Source organism: Pteronotus mesoamericanus, unplaced genomic scaffold, assembly GCF_021234165.1.
Source record: "Pteronotus mesoamericanus isolate MK-2021 breed Mesoamerican mustached bat unplaced genomic scaffold, CSHL_Meso_final contig_35, whole genome shotgun sequence".
NCBI lineage: Eukaryota > Metazoa > Chordata > Mammalia > Chiroptera > Mormoopidae > Pteronotus > Pteronotus mesoamericanus.
Genome location: NW_026555139.1, coordinates 210,279 through 220,746, shown reverse-complemented (window position 1 = coordinate 220,746; position 10,468 = coordinate 210,279). Strand labels below are relative to the sequence as shown.

At 37.8% G+C, this 10,468-nt stretch overlaps 1 protein-coding gene across 5 annotated transcripts in view; it reads right to left on the bottom strand.

Annotated features, from left to right (window-relative positions):
• Positions 1-5,950: 5,950 nt before the first annotated feature.
• The window catches only part of ZNF248 (zinc finger protein 248), a 49,386-nt gene continuing 44,868 nt past the window's right edge, over positions 5,951-10,468 (bottom strand). For all 5 annotated transcript variants that reach the window (XM_054576850.1, XM_054576849.1, XM_054576852.1 and 2 more), the window contains one exon: positions 5,951-10,226. In XM_054576850.1, the coding sequence (XP_054432825.1) occupies positions 8,737-10,226 (1,490 nt within the window). In that variant the 3' untranslated portion in view covers positions 5,951-8,736. The remainder of the gene's footprint in view (positions 10,227-10,468) is intronic.

Genomic DNA, 10,468 nt, shown 5'->3' with positions numbered 1-10,468 from the left:
GAGAAAGGGAGAGAACAAAATTTAAAATGTAGTAAATCATGGAAGGGTGATGGTAACAATGAGGTAAAAAAAAAAGGGAGCAGTAATCTATGAGCTTTGAAGTAAAATTGAAAAGGTATTGGACCAACAGGAACAAAATTGTAGAACCACAGCAGGGTTGATAGCAACAACAGCTAAGTGAAGTTAAATAAAGGTGGTATGTGAATAAGAAAATTGTACAAAAGTGAAAAGTGAATATGAGATGTCTACCATAAAGATAAATGATAGAGGATGTAGCAAGCAAACTAAATCCCAGGTTGAGAGAGGTGGAAAAAAATGAGTGATTCCCCACACTCCTGATCAGGGGAGGAGGGGAAGGCGAAATGGAGTAAGAAGAGGGGCAGTATTCTGTGGGATTTAAAGTACAAGTATTGAACAGATAGGACTTCTGTTGAAGAAGTTTAGGAATGGCCATGGTATCTCACCTAACTAGCCACTGTTTATAAAAGTTGGAAAAGAAGTTAAGACTCTTGGGGGAAGAATAATGTGAGCTGACTGAGGAGCGCTTATGTGAGGCTAGACAGAAGAGAAATAGCTTGAATAAAGGATAGGAACATGGCATAGTGTGAAAGAAAGTAAAGTTTACCAGAACAGTAATTAAGCCCAGGAAGCTGGGGAAATGGTTTAACACCAGGGAAGGTGTTGGAAGAACAATATGATTTAAAAAAACATATATAAAAGAATATATAGTATTATATAATACATAATATGTATTATATGTGTGTATAAAATTTGAATAAAATTAATAAAGAGACCAAATAGTTATTTGGAATACAAGTAAAGTAAAAGAAGAACAATTAAAATGCAGTATGAAAAGGAGAAAAACAAAACAAAAACCCTAAAAACATGAAAAGAAGAGAAAATAAAAAAACATGCTAAGTTCTGATGAAGAGCAAGGTCAAATTTGTTTCATCTGTTGGTGTTTTGCCTTATGACTTCTTTCTGGATGTTTTTTTCTCAGCCCCAGGTCTTACTGTCTTACTCTTGGTAAAATTTTAACAAAAGAAAAAAAGGCCCCCTGCTTGGGATTCTTAGGCCTGCCCAGCCAGTTTTGCAGATCTCCCTGGCTCCTGAAGGCAGTGGGGGGTTGGGCTCCATTTTTCCTTTGCAGTGGTATGGCAAGGAAGTGGGCCAAGTCTGGGCTACAATAATCACAGATCCCCAGTTTCCAGCCCATGCCCTCAGAGCACTGTCAGCCCACACTCTCCAACTGCACACTTGTGCTGGGCTGGTGCTAAGCCACCTCGCTTGTCTAGATGTCCCTTTGGATATGCCACTTGTGGAGCTAATCAATTTGTGTTCTGATGTGATTTGAAGCCAGCTAGTGGGTATGTTGGTTCTGGGGCCTCTTGGGAGGAACTCTGGTAGACATCAATGGCAGACGCTGACTGTGACCAGCTTTGGGCTAAAATGGTAGCCACAAGGCCACCCCTGGGTGGTAGTTGCCTGTGGTGGTACTGAGTTCTTATGGAAAAGGTCAAGCCATACACCAAGACTTGCTCTCACCCATACTTAGTACTGGGCAGGTCAGTGAAAGTACCAAGGAACCCTGAGACCCATCACTATTTGCTGGCTGCCCATTAGGCTTAGCCTCTGAAAGAGTTTCAGGCAATTTGTGAGTTGTGTAAGGCACATTTTCAGTGTCACCATGTAGGGGAAATGATACTCACTTGGTGTATACAGATTCTAACTTAGCACCTGTGCTAATTCTGAGGTCACTCAGCAAATGTTTCAGAGTATACCCAGGCCGGTTGCTCTACCTGCACAGGCATTCTGAACTCTGGTGGTGGGGCCAGTGCCTCTCTCCAAGCTGATATTTTGGGGAATTGGGTTGGGTCCAACACAGGAACAGTTGTGCCATTCAGGCACACAGGGAAAAAATGTCTTGTCTTCTGAAAGTCACACAACTCAACTTCTGCCAGTGTCTTTGGCACTCTGCAAGCTTGCCCAAACTTCCTCGAGAGCTTCTTAATAAAGTCGGTACTTTGAACTCGGGATGGAAGAGTAAAAATGACATGTCCACCCAGAGCAATCCTGGCAGGGAAGGGCCTCAGGGTGTTGGCAGGGAGGAGCTGTGCCACTCCCCAGGCTGATGCCTGGGATGGTGGGGGCCAGTCCAACACCAGAAAGGTAGCACTGCTCAGATGCAGGAAAAAATGGCCCTTGCCCAACAGTCCCACAGCAGTCTCTCTCTGTGTGAATCTGGGTGTTGTTTCATGAAACAAAAATCACAGATACATAAAATTGTTGGTTATAGATGTACAATGGAACCTCAGTTCTCAAACTTAATTCATTCCAAAAAACTGTTTAAGAAGACTTTTGTTTGAAAACCAAATCTCCTTTGTCACCTTAGTGACACATGACTAATTATACAGGTATCAGCATGAAAAGGTTGTTGGGTCAAGGATAGAGAACCAAAGTTTTGTTCAACAACCAAGACATTTTTCCCTGAACAAGTTGGTTGAGAACAGTATTGCTGGAGAACCTAGACAGTTGAGAACTGACATCTGACTGTATAAATGTTGTGTGCACACGTACTTCCTCCAGCTATCCAAATAGCTCACTCTCTCCACTGCAGCCTTCCCAGTGAGGTCTTTCCCTCTCCATGCTCTTTAAAATCAAACTGTCCTTTACGTGACTGTTTCGATTTTTATTTTTCTTTATAATACTTCTCCCCTACAAATGTTATTTTCCTGATACAGTTGCTGGTAGCAATAAGGACTCAAAAGTATGTAGTTAGACTTCTCAATAAAAAAAAAAAAAAAAAAAAAAAAAAAAATCCTAGGATGGGTTCCCATAGGTTTAGTTTGTAAAAAAGATCATTCCTAGATTAATACAAATGTGGAGCCAGGATTTGCTCTGAAGGACTGGACATATTACTAGAACATAAAAATGTTGCATTGAGCAGCCAAAATAGCCACTACATAATATTTAAGTACATGATCAAATTAATGGATATTTAGTTCTGTTAAAGATGTCCATGGAGACTTTTGGTCCATGCCAAAAGTTTTTTGAAATTTGGTCCTGTCCCTAATGTCCATAGAGACATTTAGTCCACAGCAAAAATGTCTTGAAATTTGTCATATAAAAAACATTCCATCAGTTTGTTATTTTTTCCAGAGTTGTTTTAATTATTCTTTATTTTTAGACAGAGCGGAAGAGAGGGCAAGAGGGAAACATCAATCTGTGGTTGCCTCTTGCACGCCCCCTACTGGGGACCTGGCCTGCAACCCAGTCATGTGCCCTGACTGGGGATCGAACTGGCAACCCTGTGCTTTGCCAGGTGGCACTCAATCCACTGAGCCACACCAGCCAGGGCTTCCATCAGTGTATTTGGTCCAGGCCAAATGGTCCTCGAAATTTAGCCTATAATATTTACTTATACTTTTGGTTTACAGGATTAATACACAAAAATACTATCATGTTTCATTGGTCAGTAATTGTGTTTTGGCTATATTCACAATCATCCTTCTTGCCTCAGTATACAAGCTGGAAAAGGTACATGGGATTAGGCAGATGAGTCAGACTTCGAGTTGTGCATTAAGAGTGGGACTGGAGTTAGCTATGTGTACTGAGGAATTCACAGTTAGAGAAATTCACAGATGACGACAAACCATGTACTGAATCGTGTAATACAAGATCCAATTGTGCAGTTAATGCATCACTGGGCATTTGGTTGGGTATGGCTGTTTTCAATAACCATAAAGTATAAAAGGAAAAAAATTATTCAAAAAGAGCATCTGGCTTTTCAGGAGTGAGAATGGGTGTCACTCTCCTACCACCTAGCAGTCAGGTGTAACAGCTGTCATGTGGGGAATACCAGATATCCAAAACCCCAATAAAGCTATCCCATTGTTCAGGGTTAATGTCTAATGTGTCTCTTGAATCAATGTCCTACAAAGGCATGATTGCAGTAGACTGCAAGAGTCTGCTGCTATTTGTAGAGGTTTTAGTAGGTGTAACACCCATACTTACCTGACAGCATGGACCACTATGCCCTTGCCTGGTGCCTACCTACTGGCTGATCCAGGGTGGCCCAACCAGGTGTCAAATCCGTATGACATTAGTAAGAATTATTCCTACTAGTAAACTAGCAATCATTGGTCATCTAGAAAAGGAAAAAAAAAAAACACCTTCCGTTCCTTAGCAATATGATATCCTCATTTGAAAATTCCCCACACAATATGGCAGAAATAGTATACTCACATAAAGAAAAGCCAGTGCTACATTACAAGTTTTTCCTGCTATTTCCATTCCTTTTACAAAGATAGTACTAAAAGGTATTCATGCTGTAAAGTAGGAGAATCTGTAATTCCTGATACATAACTAGTCTGGATTTGAATAAAATTCAAGACAGAATGGAAAACATCAGCAGAAAGATGGTACTAAAAGGGGAGTAAGGAAAACCCTGAATAAGTTAAAACATGTGGAAGAGCCAAATGTAACACCATCACGGGTACTTCGAAGAGTTCTCCATATTTGTGATAAAAAGATCCTGTTAATGCTACCAGAAAGAAAACTTATTAAAGAGGCATGTAAAGATTAAAAAACAGATATTGACCACCAAACTCAACTTCATTTCATGAAGCTGAAGTTACAGAGAAGTGACCAGACATGAATAACCACTTCTTATGCACAATTCTGGTTGTTGAGATGAAATAATTCTTATTTACACAATTCTGGACAATATTCAATATTTAAGTGCCAGTACTACATTATTGAATGATGACACCCTCAAGAGAGCACCAACAGAGTTCAGTTATTTACTATACATAGTGTAGTATTGGGTTATACTATGCCATTGATTAATGCCCAAACAATAAAAGATGAGAAGCCATCTACAGATATTTGCACAGGAAAGAAATCACATTATCCCTTCATTGTGCATGATAGATTTTGATATTGCAAATATAAATGTGATCTGACTACTACTAAATGCAAATGTGCAAGTAAAAGGAGTCATTCCACAACCACTGTGGTGAACAACAATTTTGGGGGGATCTAACACGCAAGTAAATGACAATAAGAAGTAACTCCTGTTAAGTGCATGCGTGTTCTTTGGACTTCAATTTGTACCTTTGGAAGATGTAAGTAAAACTGAAGTACATTATGGAGAATGCAGAAGAAAACTCACATGACCTAACAGATTATGTTGAGGGAGGGTATGTCCTTGGAGGTGTGGCACAGGCAGCAGACCAGAATCTTTCAAGACTTCCACCAGAAATTTGGAACATACAGATCAGTATGGAAGGCTGATCACAGGACAGACAACACAGTGGAACAGGGGCATAACAAATTTCAAAACTGATGGTAGAGTATTCTCCTTCAATTTGGAGATTTACTGAAATGTCAAAAGATAAACAGCAAAGCAATAAAGTTATCACACAAGTACTTAGTGGTCACAGCAAATACAGTCACCAACTTCACAGTGATATTGACAAAATCAAATTTGTATAACTAAAATTGTTAACAGATATAATAAATATAAAGCCAAAAATCAGGTTAAGTCAATTGCTCATTGAGTTTTAAGAGTATCCCTGCCAAACTTCATGACAAAGAAAAAGAAGAATAAATGTGAAATCCAAAATTCATCGTAAGTTATAGTAATAGCGAATAAAATTTTAACAGTTAAGTGTATTATTTAATGAACCATGGACCAAATGTCTCAGTGGACATTTTCAACAGGACCAAATGCCTCCATGGATGTTTTGCACAGGATCAAATACCAAAGACATTTTGGTGTGAACCAAGTATCTCCATGGACATTTGGATAAGACCAAATATCAAGGACTTTTGGTATGGACCAAATATCTCAGTCAATGTTTTAGACAAGACCAAATGTAAGGATGTGATTTAAAAAATGCCTTATCAAGCCAGCAAGAAAAAGGGTGAAAAAAATCAGCAGTGCGGGGACAAATGGCTATTTATTTGGAATACAGAGCTGTTTCCCTCACATCACATGTAACAAAAAACACCATAAATGGACACTGAATAATGCAAAAATACACGTTTCACGCATGTTAAAGGAGAGACATATCTGCCACAATGCTCAGTTCCAAAAGGAATTTACTTATGACACCAGAGCAATACAAAGCAAAAACACAGCTAGTAGAACAGATTTCTAATACAGAGCCTTTACAAAGGAATTTACAGGAATTAAAAATACTGTGCTGCTTATTCTCCACTGGCTCCACCCAGATCTTCTCTGTGCCCACTTGGGCTTACCTGCAGGTGGCATCTGCTTGAGTTCTCCAAAGGGGGCACCAGCAATTTGGTGTCACATTTCTGGTAGTGACAATATCTACTATACAGTGGCCCCTCCTTCATGAGACCAAGTTTTGTTAGGATCTGGTAACACTTGTTTCCATCCTTTGCCCCCTTTAGAATTTAGAATTGTAATGGCTTCCTGTGTCTGGAACTTGTGCAGTCCACCCACTGCAAGCCTGCTATTAAAATCTAGAATTTTATTTTCCCCCAGAACCATGGCTGACACAATTATCAAAAGAAATAATTCTTTCCAAAAATCACTGTATAGAACATTAACACTTAGAATTCACCTCTGTTGAGGGGAATGCCTTCAGCTCTAAGTAACAGCCCTAAGAATAAATAAGAAACCATTATTATCATATTATCATAAGGTCCACATAGAGAGAATGTCCAGATAGAGTTGTGCATCTTGGTGGATGTCACCTCCAAGCCAGGGTTTTCCCATCCTGTGTACTGTTATCTTCAGGCTACTGCCCTTTGGGGCCACAAACTGTAATTTGATACAACATATAGATACGAAAAAGCCCAGTAGAATAGAGGCATGTCTTCTCATGTCATAACAATATTTTATTGCTGAGATCTTTCCCAGAAGCACTGCAGCATATTTTCCAAATATCTCATCACTAACATGACCACCCAACACAATCTTAGCATATCCATGATTAACTCCGACTAATCTGGATTTACCCTTGTATCATCTGGGAAAAGGAAGCAAGGACAAAACAGAGCCCAGCAATTAAGACGTACAGTGTCTTGGAACTGCTTATCAACAAGTTGCAAGGAAACATAGGGAACAGAAGGACAAAGGCAACGGAGAAAGTATATAATATTCTATTATATGAAAAACAAATACATAGGCCCTGGATTACATTAAACTCGGGTTACACATATCATGCCTAAATAGATACAGCTATGAAATACCAAGAGCATAAGAGGTATTTCATTACATGTCACTATTGTTTGTTTATACAGTGCAGTATTACTGTTCGTAACCACTGCTAATCTGTGTGAAATATATGGAAGTATCATTATTATTAACAGCAATTACAGCCCTGACTGACCAAGAGGCAGCATAAAAACCTCAGGAAAAAAGTTTAGCTTTTTAACGGAAGTAGTAGTTCAGTAATAATGGCTGTACTCATTCATATATGCCAAAAAAAGTCAGAAGGTAGGTTGTGAATTAACACATACTGGCCACACTCTAAAAAAAGATGCAGGTAGTATTAAGAGTAGAAATGATGCAGTAGTAGTTAAAAATGACACAAAAACATATTTTTGCCTTATTCATTGAAGAGGCAGTTCAGCAATAATGGCCATAGCCATATATTTATTTATGTCAGGAAGAGAAAGGGTATGAGGCTTGTACTTTATATTTTCCAAATATACACTCATATCCACAGTGGTGTGCTGGTAAATATTTGACAACAGGTTCTATGAGAAAATAACCCTAATTTGTAGACATTGACAATTTCCACTAAATTTCCATGGTGTAAATACTTCCACTAAAGTCAAGCTACCAACATGATGGCACTGAATGTACAGCTGGAAAGAGATTGTGCAGTAGCACACCATTATACAGTATTTTCTACATGCAGATTCAATAATTTAAGTAACTTAAAGAATAGTACAATTTTATTAAATAATTAGGAAGTAACGAGTGTTGAGTATTTATTACCTTTGTTTTTAATATAACTTAATTGTAACTTTATATAAATTTAATTTTTCAATGACTGTGTTTACCTGGCTCACAAAATTCCTGAAAATTTGACAATCAGCAATACTTCCAAGCCAGTATGATCTCACTCTAGCACACCACTAGATGTGTGTATAAATATATTTACATGTACATAGTGTAATTATGTAAACCTATGAAGATATTGGTGGTATTTTTGTATGGGAAATATTAATATAGACCACAATAAGTGTTTAACTAAGTGTTCTTACTTTCTCTTCACAAGTATGTTGGGCTCTAATGTACAAATTAAGCATACATCAAATTTCTGTTATATTAAAATACTTATATAAGGTTTGCACACATTAAGGACTCTTCACATAAATGTATAACGTTACAGCCATTTAACATTTTTTAAGCTTCAAATTACACTGTGAATACCAATATAAGTGAATATCACACATTATATTTACAATAAAATTTTGGTATCACATCCGGAATATGACAGACAACATAAATTCTGTATGAAGATTTTTTCCATATTACTTAAATGAATAAATTTTCCCAGTATTATCTTTTTGAGAAAAACTTTTTTCTTAAAAGCTTCCACATATTTAAAACATTAATAAGGTTTTATTCAAGTATTATCTAAAGTACAATAGCTTTTGAGTAATCTGCAATGATCTTTGGGTTTCATTAATCTCATTTTTAAAAACTAAATAATGAATTTGAAGGGGTGGATGAAGGTTTCTAAATATTTAGGGTGTTGAAAGAGCTTTCATCCTTGTGTGAATTCTCTGATGTTTAGTTAGCACTGACCTCTGACTGAAGGTCTTCCCACATCCATTACACTCATAGGGTTTCTCCCCTGTGTGAGTTCTATGATGTTTAGTAAGAGCTGATTTCTCACAGAAGGTTTTTCCACACTCATTACATTTATAGGGTTTTTCCCCTGTGTGAGTTCTTTGATGTACAATGAGGTTTGACTTCACACAGAAAGATTTCCCACATTCATTGCATATGAAGGGTTTCTCTCCTGTGTGTGTTCTCTGATGTACAGTTAGTGCTGACCTGTGGCAGAAGGATTTTCCACATGCATTACATTCATAGGGTTTCTCTCCTGTATGTGTTCTGTGATGTTCAGTGAGGTTTGACTTCACACAGAATGTTTTCCCACACTGCTTACATTCATAAGGTTTTTCTCCTGTGTGTGTTCGCTGATGGTTGGTAAGGTGTGGTTTCTGACAAAAGGACTTCCCACATTCAACACATTCATAGGGTTTCTCTCCTGTGTGTGTCCTCTGATGCTGAGTGAGGTTTGACTTCTCCCAGAATGTTTTCCCACATTCAGCACATTCAAAGTTTTTTTCTCCTGAGTGAGCTCTCCGAGGTTGGGTGTGATGTGACTTCTTGTTGTAGTTATTTCCATTTTCTTTGTGCTCATAAGGCTTCCCCCGCATATGTACTATCTGATGTTTAAAGAGAGCTGATTTCCTCTCTGTTTTGTGGCTTACGTTATATTCATGGGGAATATTTCCTGCATAAGTTCTCTGATGGATAATGAAAGCTGAATTATCACAGAAAATTTGCCCATATTCATTATATTCGTAAGGATTCTCCCCTGTAAGAGCGCTTTGATGTCCCAATCTTAAATCCATACAGATGGAATTCCCACAAATACTACATTCATATTGTTCCCTTTTCAAATGAGTTCTCTGAGATAAATTGAGTTTCAAACTTTGGATGACGGCTCTTTGACATTCTTTATATTTACAGAGTGTCTCTCCTATCTGAGCTTTCCTGTTTGAGAAAAACACTGCCTCCTCTTGGAAGCCTTGTCCATTTTCAGTATACTCGAAAGTCTTGTCAATAATTGGCTGAGTAAGATCCTGGACATGACTGAGCATATTCCTTTCTTGATTATAGTTAAAAGATTTCCCTCCAGTAGGAATTTTATCATGCCTAATATCAAAAAGCAATTTCTCATATAAATTAAACTTACCAGGCTTTGTTCCAGAATAGTTCTTTCTACTAATAATTAAGCCTGAAATATTCTTTAAATTCATTTCACAAGTGTCACATATCTCATTTGAAACATTTCTTGAAGGAACACAGTCTGTACCCAGACCGAAAGTTTTCCTTACTCTATCACCACTTAATGTTTTGTTGGTGGTGAGCGCAAACTGCCAAAAATGTTCATCTTGATTTTCCTGGCTGCTCTCTATTAGGTAATCAACTTCCCAGTTTTCTAGAAATGAGAAAAATAACCACATGTATGAATGTCAGTATATTTCTAATGGAACTGGACTTTTAAATAAATGTCTTATTATATAGTCAATTTTTTTGTTTTAGGTCCAGTTTCCCGGTATGAACTAAATCCAAGTATACATTTTTACCCTTCTGGTTTCAGTGGAAAATGCTGCAGTGGCAACAGTGAAAGGAAACTGTCAATGGCATTTAACACATATAAAACTTCAAAACTGGATACAA